The 12,770-nt window shown below is 45.8% G+C and overlaps 1 protein-coding gene across 3 annotated transcripts in view; it reads right to left on the bottom strand.

Moving 5' to 3' along the window:
• asic1b (acid-sensing (proton-gated) ion channel 1b) overlaps nucleotides 1-12,770 on the bottom strand; it is a 641,514-nt gene that overhangs the window by 15,314 nt on the left and 613,430 nt on the right. For all 3 annotated transcript variants that reach the window (XM_052009516.1, XM_052009515.1, XM_052009518.1), the window contains exon 8: nucleotides 2,729-2,808. In XM_052009516.1, coding sequence (XP_051865476.1) covers nucleotides 2,729-2,808 — 80 coding nt within the window. The remainder of the gene's footprint in view (nucleotides 1-2,728; nucleotides 2,809-12,770) is intronic.

Genomic DNA, 12,770 nt, shown 5'->3' with positions numbered 1-12,770 from the left:
GCCCACCACCCACACACCCCTCCCACTGGGTCCCGTCCTCCTACTGAGAAGCCTAATCAGGCGGGGTCTTCCTCTTCTGAATGAAGCTATGTTGTCAACTGTCATTGTGGCATAGTTTCGTGGCTGGCTCAGTAGGCTGTACTCTACCTCAGATGTTATGAGTTTAATTCTTAATGCAGAGACTTATTAATCTCTCTGCTGATAACTCAAGTACAGGGCCACACTATTGGAAATGGTGCCCTTTGGATGAGACATGAGAATCTTTTACATCTGCCTTCTCAGTGGATGTAAACTATTCTGTGGTGTTACAGGTCTGGGAAGCTATCCCTGGTGTCAGAGCCAATATTATTCTCTCACTTCTAAGAACAGATTTTCTGGTCACCATCAATTTGCTGTTTGTGGGATGTTGCTGTGGACAAATGGGTCCCTTTGTTTCCTCCAGCAGTGACCACACTTTGAACGTGCTTGATTCACTGTGAAGTGCTTTGAAGCATCCTGAGGTGAAAGGCACACTTTCAAAGCAAGTTTCTTTTCCTCATTTACAGTCGGCTGACCTGCTCCTAATGCCATTCCTGTTCAAGTGGGAGGCCTCTTGTTTTTTGCTCCCATTTTCAAGCAAGTCTGCAATCTTTGCTTAGCTTGGATCATTAGGACTTGCAAAGGGGTGAGTGATGCTGTGAGATTCACTGCAATTTCTCTGTGGCATTCTTTTAATGTAATATAATGACTTAGAAAACAGACAATTAAATTATATCTTTATGACGTTGCAAACTCCAGCACTAAAAGCATGAAAAGAGTTGGAATGCTTGATTATAATTGATTGCAATTTAAAGCCAGTTCTCTCTCAAATATCACAAAGACTAAATTGAAACATTTAAGGAGGCTAGATTGATTGATCTGGTTAATATCTTTGTGTGGAGGCAGAATTAACTCAAATTAAGATATGAAGGCCTGTTTGAGCCTTGAAGTCATTGGGAATAGCAACTAGAATTGACAGTTGTTGGAAAACTTGGCAGATGGACCAGAATTTTATGGCGGATAGTCAAATAACAGGCATCACTGGACTGATCCAACAGTAGGTCAACATTGGATAAGCATACATGCAGATCAACCTGAATATTCAGTCTAAAAAACTTCTACAGATGCACTGTAGAACATATCCTGACTGGTTGCATTACGTTCTGGTACAGCAATTCCAATGCACAGGAACGCAAGAGGCTGCAGAGAGTAGTGGACACAGCCCAGTCCATCACGGACACAGTCCTCCCCACCACTGACAGCATCTACAGGAGGCGCTGCCTCAAGAAGGTGGCATCTATCATCGAGGATCCCCACCATCCGGGCCGTGCCATCTTCTCACAGCTACCGTCGGGCAGGAGCCTGAAGTCCCACACCACCAGGTTCAGGAACAGCTACTTTCCTACAACCATCAGGTTCTTGAACCGACCTGCACAACCCCAATCCTACCCCAGCACCGGAACACTACGGACCACCTCTTGCACTGCCCTGGACTTGTCTCTGATTGTGTCTTTTTGTACTAATGTCTTGTCTTGCACTGTCTTTTTCTTCACTTGTCTTGTATAATTTTGTATCATTTATGTTTGGTATGTTGTTTGAACCTATGTGCCTGTGACGCTGCTGCAAGCAAGTTTTTCACTGTACCTGTAGCTCACTGCACTTGTGCACATGACAATAAGCTCAATTTAACTTGACTCGACTTGACAGTCACTGTTGGGACAATCATCACTGAATAGTCTGCCTACTGGAAATAATAAGCGCCACACTGAAGCTTTCAGAAAATGGTTGCCATGGGAATCACTCCTCCTGACAGCGGGTCTACCCAAGGTTTGGCATATTGGGCTGGCAATGGACTAGTATAACCCCGTCTAAGTATCTGATACAACTTCCTGACACTTCAATTGTTTGCCTTTACTTTGTGTGGTTGGTTCCAAGGCAAGTCTCACAGCAATCTTTCCAGGGGTAGAAAATGAAGCCCTTGGCTTCTATACTCAAGGGGCCATTCCAAATGGATTACACATCTCTGCACAGCACTTTGGCTCAAGCTGTGAAGCCTCTGACTTCATTTGCTGCAGTTTTCCATCTTCTGCATCAGCTCTCTTTATGGCCTCATTGTCATGCCCAGTTAGGGCTATCCACCCAGAAGGATGCATTGCTCTTGGTTGTGTGCCCAGTGGAGTTCTGTCATTTCATTTATCGATGGCAGGGAACCACAGCTCAGCATGGCCCTCATCTCCCTTTTGTGTGCATTTCCTTCAGGGTCACTGTCAAACTGGTATTTGCAACACGAGTATGGCTGATTCAAGTCAACTATGTCCAGACAAACAATCCAATTTATGCCTGTTTCTGGTCCATAAATCTTTATCCTGTACCAGGTGGTGCATTTACCAACCGAGCCACCACAGCCCTCACAGTTGCTTTAAAAGAAATGCGTTGAATTTACAACACAGCCAGGTCATTCAGCTCAACTGCGCCCTGGTCCAGATGAGCCTCATTTCTGTTCAATGTGGTTGACTCTTAAGTGCCCTCTAAACTGGCCTAGCAAACTATTCAGTTCAAGGGCAATTAAGGACAGGTAATAAATGCCCAGATCCCGAGAAATGACTAAATTAAAAAAATGCCATTACTTTCTCATGCTTCCTCTTAAATGCAGAAGTTCTTACATTCTCCATTTAATAAGACTAGTGCAAAACAATTTACAAGAGCTTACCTCATACACGTAGTCAAAGAGTTCCAGGATTGTCAGAAGACTTGCACCAATGAATAATCCCATTTGACCTCCAATGTCACCTTTGAACATAAAATCACAGGAGATCCTAATTAGTGCAGCTAACTGGCAGTGTAATCTTGTTCCACATACTAAACAAAAATAGCTTGCTTGAAGCTTGTTATCTTTTTCCAATATACAGTGGCTGCACTCAGAGTGCCTATCATAAATAAAGAATACTGTACAGCACCATTACCTATCTGTGAAAGCATTTATTTTTTCCTTTCCACCTACTAGTATCAACCAAGACAGGATGTTCAAACAGAATGCCTTTGGGGTACTATTTGTCCAGATTAGGAATGAAATGCTAGCTTCCCTTCCTTCAGCAATCAATCTTACTTTCAATGACCACAGATCACTGCGCCTGTTTAATTCAAGCCAATGCAATACACAACTTGGTCAAAGTTAGTGGCAAGGGCGATGACCGAGAGTTTTAAAGTATTGCTGTTCGGTGACCAAGGTGGCGTAGTCTCCTTGTGTAGAGTATCAACAGTAAGGAGCTGGGAAAATCAGCCAGGAAGAAGACTCATGGGAGGCTATTTCATATGACACATAAGGAGGCCATTCAGACCATCAAGTCTATGCCAGCTCTCAGACCAATCCCACCAATCCCATTTCCACATTTATCTCTTGCAACCTATTCTCCCTCACATGTCCATTAATTGTTCTACCTGATTCTCCTACCACTCAGGGCAAATTCATAGTAGCCAGTTAACCTACCAACACGTCGTTGGGATGTGGGAGGAAACCGGAGCACCCGGGGGAAACCCACAGGGTGACAGGGAGAATGAGCAAACTCCACACCCAGACAGCGCCCGAGGTCGGGATCGAACCCAGGTCTCTGTGGAGCTGTGAGGTGGTGGCTCTACCCGCTGCGCCACTGCACCGCTGGTCCATTGGTCACAAAAAAGGAGTAGGAATATTATCCCCTCAGGCCTGTTCTAAGCGCCTTTGAACTGAGCTAACAAAACTATTTCAGATGACAGCAAGAAGTCTGTTGGTCTGGAGTCACACAGAGGCCAGCCTAAGTACAGGTGGCACATTTCCTTCCTTGGAAGATGTTAGCAAACTAGATGCATTTTACACCATTCCAGTGGTTTCACAATCACCATGACCGATACTAGCTTTCCATTCCAGATCAATTGGATTAAATTCCCGCCTGCTGTCTCCAGTCTAGGACTCGGAATTAACTGAGTAATATAATCACTGATAACCGTTTCCCACTCACTGAGTGCAGGTTTCAAATAGCAAGAGCACAGCAGGGAGCAGGGGTGAAGAGTGACAAGAGCACAGAACTCTTTGCATCAGTTTCCAAAGGCCTAAAGGAATCCAACAGATACTCAGATAACTGTTAACATCTAGTTCAACACCAAGTGGTGTCAACACCTTCCCTGAGGGAATCTCAAGCTGTTAGATCCAAGTATTGCCTGCATGCTGAATCCGGAGCCCTGCATTGCTGTGATGCACCAACCAGGGTAGGCAAGGTCATAGAATCCTTTTACAGAATAGTAGGACAACGCAGCACAGAAGGCGGCCTTTCGGCCTATTGTGCCTGTTCTGGCTCTTTGAAGAACTTGTCCAGTGATCTCATGTTTGCAATGATTTCCTCTTCAAGTCTTTATCTTTTGTTCAGCTTCTACCACTTTTTCAGCCACTGGGCTCCAGATCATGACAACCACTATGAAAAGAAAATAATTCTTCTCATCTCGCCCTGGGTTCCTCTGGCCTGGTCTTTGAGTGGTTGGTCCTGACTGGTTACATCACGGACTGGTATGGCAATTCAAATGTGCAGGAACACAAGAAACTGCAGAGAGTAGTGGACTCAGCCCAACACATCACGGGCACATCCCTCCCCACCATCGGTGGTGTCTACAGGAGGTGCTGCCTCAAGAAGGCAACATCCATCATCAAAGATCCCCACCATCCGGGCCGTGCCATCTTCTCGCAGCTACCGTCGGGCAGGAGGTACAGAAGCCTGAAGTCCCACACCACCAGGTTCAGGAACAGCTACTTCCCTTCAACCATTCGGTTCTTGAACCAACCAGCACAACCCTAATCTCTGCAGTTTAGCAACACTATGACCACTTTGATCACTTTGCACTAAAATGGACTTTGCTTTTTTTGTTCTAGTTGTGTTCTTTCTTGTAAAAATTGTGTTTATGTTTTTCTTGTGAATGCTGCTTATCTGATGCTGTGCCTGTGATGCTGCTGCAAGTAAGATTTTCACTGCACCTGTGCATGCGTGCACCGCCACCTCCGGCTCTGACCTCGGCCCCCCCCCCCAAGCCTGCGGCCCCCACCGCCTCCGGCTCCGCCCCCGGCCCCGCCGCCGAGCCCCTGCCAAAACTTGGGAGTCTCCAACTTGATGGCCTCAAAATCAATTTCTCTAACTTCCGGTAACCCCTCCCCTTCTTTCTCTTCCCCCCCCATCCCCTTCCCTCCCCTCCCCCCCTTTGGAAGACATTCCTGTGGCTCCCTTCCCCCACCTTGGTGACCTGCCCATCTCCTCTCCTCCCTCCTTTATTCCATGGTCCACTGCCCTCTCCTACCGGATTCCTTCTTCATCTCTCGGCCTCTTCTACCTATCACCTCTCAGCTTATTATATCTTTCCCTCCCCTCCCACCTATGTTCCCCCCCTCACCTGGACTCACCTCTCACCTGCCAGTCTGTGCTCTTCCCTCCCCCCACCTTCTTATTCTGGCTTCTGCCCTCTTCCTTTCCAGTCCTGATGAAGGGTCTCGGCCCAAAACATCGACTGTTTATTTCCCTCCGTGGATGCTGCCTGAGCTGCTGAGCTCCTCCAGCACTTTGTGTGTATTGCCCCAGATTCCAGCATCCGTAGAACTTTTTGTGTCTCCTGTGTGCATACATGTACTTGTGCATATGACAATAAACTCGACTTTATCTTTGAGTGTGCTTGTTATACTAGTGGTGAAATTTCAGTACCAACCTTTCCATTTATTACTCTGATAGTCAGTCCAATTAAGACAGAACTTGGCCTTCTTCCTGTGCCTGATTGGAATGTCAACTTTACAACTGAACCCAAAAGTCATAAATAATAAATCCTAACATCTGAGCAGAGAACTGGGAGCTTTTGAGCTGGAGTTCCTTTATGAAAAATATTTGCACTCAATATCATTCCTTTAACAGGATGCAACTGTCCTTCAGCAACCATCCAGGGAACAACTTCACTCACAAATAGCACATCAAACATTTTCCAAGGAGAGAGAGATGCACTGGGCTTGTAGGGCGTATCGTATCCAGTCTGGCAGAAATCACCTAACATTTGCTGGGTCTCACTTGACAGAACTAGGCACAGTTCCCTTCCTTACAGATGAGAAAGATTGACAAAATGTGGGAGGTTCCAGAGGCAGAGGGAGTGGTTGGGGGAAAGAGGTTCCAATGTACCAAGCACTGTGACATTGGGATGGGTTTACACTTCACACTATGTCAACAGGAGTGGTGTGAGACTAACTCCCCGAGGGAAACATGCTTCCCTTTGTCATGAAGTTCGGACAGAAATCTGGCTGAGGATCTACACTGGCCCATTTAGTTTGCAAGCAGAGCCACAAACAACTGTCATTTACGCTTCACATAAATAAAATTGCAAACCCACATTTTGAATATGTAATATCCCAACCTCTGGACATCACATACACGGCAAGTAGCAAGCAGAATGATTCCCCAGGTATTTTGCCCGCCAATAATTCTGCATTGGCTGCTTCCATTATCCTTGACTTCCATCTGCAAGCTGTTATTAGACCATAATACATTGGAGCAGAATTAGGCCATTCCACCCATCGGGTCTGCTCTGCCATTCGATCATGGCTGATTTATTTTGCCCTCTCAACTCCTGCCTTCTCCCCGTAACCTCTGATGCCTTTACTAGTCAAGAACCGATCAACCTCTGCTTTAAATATACCCAATGACTTGGCCTCCACAGCCGCCTGTGGCAATGAATCTCACAGATTCACCACCATCTGGCTGAAGAAATTCCTTCTCATCTCTGTTCTAAAGGGACGTCCTTCTATTCTGAGGCTCTGCCCTCAGATCCTAGACTCTCCCACTACTGGAAACATCCTCTCCACATCCACTTTATCTAGGCCTTTCAATATTCGGTAGGTTTCAATGAGATCCCCTCTCATCTTTCTAAACTCCAGTGAGTACAGGCCCAGAGCCATCAAATGCTCCTCATACATTAACCCTTTCATTCCTAGGATCATTCTTGTAAATCTCCTCTGGACCCTCTCCAGTGCCAGCACATCCTTCCTTAGATATGGGGGCCCAAAACTGCTCACAATAACCCAAAATGTGTTCTGACCAATGCCTTATAAAGCGTCAGCATTACACTCTTGCTTTTATATTCTAGTCCTCTTGAAATGAATGTTAACATTGCATTTGCCTTCCTTACTACCGACTCAACCTGCAAGTTAATCTTTAGGGAATCCTGCACTAGGACTCCCAAGTCCCTCTGAACCTCTAATTTCTGAATTCTCTCCCTGTTTAGAAAATAGTCTGCACCTTTATTCCTTCTACCAAAGTGCATGACCGTACACTTCCCTACGCTGTATTCCATCTGCCACTTCTTTGCCCATTCTCCCAACCTGTCCAAGTCCTTCTGCAGACTCCCTGCTTCCTCAACACTACCTGCCCCTCCGCCTATCTTTGTATCATCCGGAAACTTGGCCACAAAGCCCTCAATTCCATCATCCAGATCATTAACATATAACGCGAAAAGTAGCGGACCCAACACCGACCCCTGTGGAACACCACTAGTCACCGGCAGCCAACCAGAAAAGGCCCCCTTTATTCTCACTCTTTGCTTTCTGCCAGTCAGCCAATCTTCTATCCATGCTGGTACCTTTCCTGTAATACCATGGGCTCCTATCTTGTTTAGCAGCCTCATGTGCGGCACCTTGTCAAAGGCCTTCTGAAAATCCAAGGAACCAACATCCACTGACTCTCCTTTGTCTATCCTGCCTCTTACTTCCTCAAAGAATTCCAACAGATTTGTCAAGATCTCCCCTTAAGGAAACCACGTTGACTTCTGCCTACTTTGTCATGTGCTTCCAAATACCCCGAAACCTCATCCTTAATAATGGACTCTAAAATCTTACCAACCACTGAAGTCAGGCTAACCGGCCTATAGTTTCCTGTCTTTTGCCTCCCTCCCTTCTTAAAGAGTGAAGTGAAATTTGTGATTTTCCAGTCCTCTGGAACCATTCCTGACTCTCATGATTCTTGAAAGATCACTACTAATGCCTCCACAATCTCTTCAGCTACCTCTTTCAGAACCCTGGGGTGTAGTCCATCTGGTCCAGGTGACTTATCCACCTTCAGACCTTTCAGTTTCCCAAGCACTTTCTCCTTTGTAATAACGACTGCACTCACTTCTGCCTCCTGACTCCCTGGAATTTCTGGCATTTTGCTGGCTGTTCCACAGTGAAGAATGATGCAAAATACTTATTCAGTTCGTCTGCCATTTCTTTGTTCCTCATTATTACTTCTCCAGCATCATTTTCCAGCATGTCCACTCTTGCCTTTCTTTTACTCTTTATGTATCTGAAAAAAACTTCTGGATCCTCTTTTATGTTATTGGCTAGCTTCCCTTCATATTTCATCTTTTCTCCTCTTATTGCTTTTTTAGTTACGTTCTGTTGGTTTTTAAAATCTTCCTAATCCTCAAGCTTCCCACTAATTTTTGTAATAATGTTTTGCACCACCATTTGCAGCATTCTTTCTGTTGCACACCATCTTGACTTGGAAATATCTTGCTGGTCTTTTACCATTGCTGGGTCTAAACCTTGGAACTCCCTCCTCAACAGCACTGTGCGAGTATCTTCACCAGAAGAACTGCAACAGTTCAAGAAGGCGGCTCACTACTACTTTTTCAAGGGCGATCAATGGTGGATTTGCCATTGACACATCCCTTAAATGGAAAAAAATATAAAATCATTTGATCAGGTTATTATCACATTGCTATTTGGGGAAGTGTGCTATGCACAAATGGGCTGCTTACATTGCAACAGTGGTTACTTATCAAAAAAAAGCACTGGCTGTAAAGCGGTTTGGAAAGACACAAAGGCAATACAGAATTGTCTAGTTATTGCATGTACACAGATAGGTGGATTAGATACTTGTCAGGTTTGCCCCTGGTTATGAACCATTGTGGTCTCCAAATTCAGTTACTGTGTGAGACCTGCAAGTATCGACTCAATGATTCATTACTTGTGGCTCAGGGCTATTCGTTTGCCTGCTATTGTATACTGATACATTGAAACGGGATCATGACCCAGATGAAATATCTGTCGTCCAGGAAGATCCCAAGACAAGCTCAGCTTTGTGTAATAATACCTTACGAACTTCCGAAACAACAGCTAGGTCTCTGCTGTTTCTTTCATTGTAAATGGGGGAGAAAAAAAGATCATTGGTGATAAGACCAATGGGAACAGAACGATTTTCCATTCTTTGCAACATGTTGGAGTTAAGACATTTCACATTAGGTGGATCACGGTGAATGAGCAAGATTCAATGCTTTGAAATTGCTTCAACAATTAACCTCCAATTCAGCCTGTGCAGTGAGCCCTGAAGCTTTTCCACATCCCACCCCAGAAAGAACACGTCCTCTCTGAAGAAGGGTCAATGTTATATCAATTAATGGACATTTAGGAGCTTCTGTCAGGAATCTCACTTTCTACCCTTTGCAAACCACAGCTCTGCTGCCTGAATCCTAAGTCACATCAAATCCTGTTCATCCCGGTGCTCACTTCTCTATTTTGACTCTGTCCCAGCAACAACTCAATCTTAAAATTTCCACCTCGGATTCAAATCTCTCCACCCTCCCCAATCTCTGTAATCTCCACCTCAGTTCTCTGTACTGCTCCAGTCCTGCCTTTTCGCCCAACCCCGATTGCCATCAATCTGCCAGTGGAGGCCATGCCTTCAGCTGCCAAGGACCTCTAGAATTCCCTCCGAAAACTTCTTTGACTCTATTTTTAAATGCTTCTTGAAACTTAATCCCCTCTGACCACGTTTCTGCTCACCTCTCTTCATATCTCTGTAAATTGCTTTATGTCAAATTTTACCTGATAATGTTCTTGTAAAGTCCTTGGGATAGATAACTCCATTAAAGGTGCTACATAAATGCATGTGGCTGCTGTTGTAGATCACTAGCTTTATAGTGTAGACTTATGCTTGTTTAAAACTGTGCTGAATCCACACAAACTTATTTCACTTTGTGCTTTTATGGTTATTACAGTAGACTGTTTTCTATCAGTCTAGCCTGGATACTAACCACAATCCCAGAGGTAAAAGGACAGTGTTTGAATTATGAACATTATCCATTCTCACTCTCCATACTACAACACTGAATGTGAAGATGTTCACTGGAGTAATTGCTTGAGCTCCATCCTGATTTCATTGCGGTACATTCTAACTATCCCAGTCTATCATGTAATGACAGCTCTTGTTAACTATCACGTTGAAATGAAAGGTTTGTTGCACACAAAACAAAAGGCAATCGGTCCAAAACTAAGAATGCGCATCAAAATTCTGATTACCGGAATCCTGGGTGTAGGCAAGGTCATGAGGGAATGTGAAAGCTTAGGTGATTTAGTTTGCAGTTACTTCAATTGAACTGTAATTTTGTCTTCAATAAACAATAAGTTGCAGCTGCTAGAAATTTGAAATAAAAATACAGAATGCTGGTAACACTCTGCAGGTCAGGCAGTGTCTGTAGAGAGAGGAACAGAATTAAAGTTTCAGGTCGATGACTTATCATCGAAGCCTTTCAACCAATCACTTTGTCTTCTTCTTCTTAAGCAGTCTGTTTGGGTTGAAAGCGACATGTTTTCACTCCAGCCTTGTGTTGTACACTCCTCTTTACTACTTGACCTCAGTTGAGATCAGGTCTGTTTTATCTCTTGATGGACAGGATCTGCCCTGTGGGAGGGGTTCTTCCGCCACTGGGGGGAGGTGTTTGAGGAGGACCCTTGTGATGACTTGCTCAGTGTGGGCCTGTAATTCCTGCAATTAAATGTCTCTTTTCTTGAAGATGGTTGAGATTACTGCATCTCTGAGACGTCCTGGCATGCTCTCCTCTTCCCATGTGAGGGAGATGACATCATGAATTTGCCCCAGGAGTACCTCTCCACTATGTTACAGTACCTCAGAAGTGACTTCATCTGTTCAAGAGGCCTTGCTGTTTCTCAGCAGTCACACAGCCTATTCAATCTCTTCCCAGACTGTAGCAGATAGTCGACTGTGGGATGCAGTTAAGGACACCCACATCAAAGACCGAGTCTTGATTTCGATCTTTTGTGTGTTCCTTCCACTGGGCACTGACTGCCTCATTTTCCTTGGCAAAGCTTTCCTCCATTCTTGGCTCTCAGGATCTATCTACGCATGTTGTGGTTATCAGCGAGTTGCTAACTTCCTGCGCTCTTCTTGTCCACCATGTGTTCTTTAGGTCAAGGATTTCCTGTTGAAACTTAGCCTTTGGGTGCCTACAGGGCTATTAGATTTCCTTGAGGGGTGGTGGAGTTCCCTATTCAAGTACTGTGCGCAATTCTGGTCGCCCCATTACAGGAAGGATGTGGAGGCTTTGAGAGAGAGTGTAGAAGAGGTTTACCAGGATGTTGCCTGGATTAGAGGGCATGAGCTATAAGGAGAGGTTGGACAAACTTGGGTTGTTTTCTCTGGAGCAGCGGAGGCTGAGGGGAGACCTGATAGAGGTTTACAAGATTATGAGAGGCGTGGATCAGGTAGACGGTCAGAGTCTTTTTCCCAGGGTGGAAATATCAAATACCAGAGGGCATGCATTTAAGGTAAGAGGGGGAAAGTTTAAAAGAGATGTGCAGGGCAAGTTTTTTTTACGCACAGAGCAGTGGGTGCCTGGAATGTGCTGCCAGGGGTGGGGGTGGAGGCAGATATGATAGAGGAGTTTAAGAGGCTGTTAGATACACACATGAATACGCAGGGAATGGCAGGATATGGATCATGTACAGGCGGAAGAGACTTAGTTTAATTTGGCATTGTGTTTGGCACAGACATGGTGGGCCGAAGGGCCTGTTCCTGTGCTGTTCGATGTTCTAACACCTTACATTTATGACTAATTAGCTCCTGGATCAATCTCATCAAAAATCACTTCTGGCCTGTCCTGGTAGAGAAGCCAAGAGTCTCTTCACAGGTGCTAATTTTGGTGGACTTCGAGGCAATCCAGGCACTGTGGGCACTCTGTGGCTTCTATTGATTGGGAGTTGCCATACAGGCCATTATTGCCATGTTGGAGGGTACGTAGCGATGCCCTGCAATGAGGAGACCTATGGGGCTCAGCTGAAGTGGCCTTGGAGCCTGCAGTCAGCAGTCCTGGGGGCGTCGTTGGAGCAAGGTGCCCTGGGGAAAGGGTGGGGTTGTAGATGAGGTGGAGCGACACTGGAGAGAGTGGGTGGTGGACAGCGCCTGTTGGGGTGAAAGGCATTCCTGGCAAGGAAGTGCGGCCGGTGGAGTGTGGAGAAAGTTGGCAGAGGGTGGGGTAGAGGGCGAGTGGGCCAAGGAGTGAGTGGGGAAAGGAGAATGAGTTTGAGGGAGTTGTGGGAGGGAGGGAGAGTGCGGAAGGGTGATGGGGGAGGGAGGATGGTGGAGGGGAAAGGAGAGAAAAAGTGGCAGGTTGGGGTAGGGGAGGGAGAGTGGGGGAGGGTCTGAGGAAGAGGAGGAGGAATCAAGGGAGGGATGGGCTGGAGAGGAGGTAGGACTGAGGTGGGAAGGGGCCCAGAATGGGGCATGTGGGAGGGTTGGAGACGGGAGTATCAGCCCATGGGCAAAATCATATTATGTTCTATATGTGTGAAAATCGAGTATGTGCGCTTGAATGCAGAGTGTGTGTGTTCTGTGTGGCAAAGCCTGGTTTCCAGCCATCCCAGTCCTCCTGGCTGTTAGACCAAGACCTCGCTCCTGTGAGTCTGTGCAGTGGCTGTTGTGAAACAA

Source organism: Pristis pectinata, chromosome X (assembly GCF_009764475.1).
Source record: "Pristis pectinata isolate sPriPec2 chromosome X, sPriPec2.1.pri, whole genome shotgun sequence".
NCBI classification, from domain to species: Eukaryota; Metazoa; Chordata; class Chondrichthyes; order Rhinopristiformes; family Pristidae; genus Pristis; species Pristis pectinata.
The sequence above is the reverse complement of the archived record's forward strand: the minus strand, read 5'-3'. Positions and strand labels throughout refer to the sequence as shown.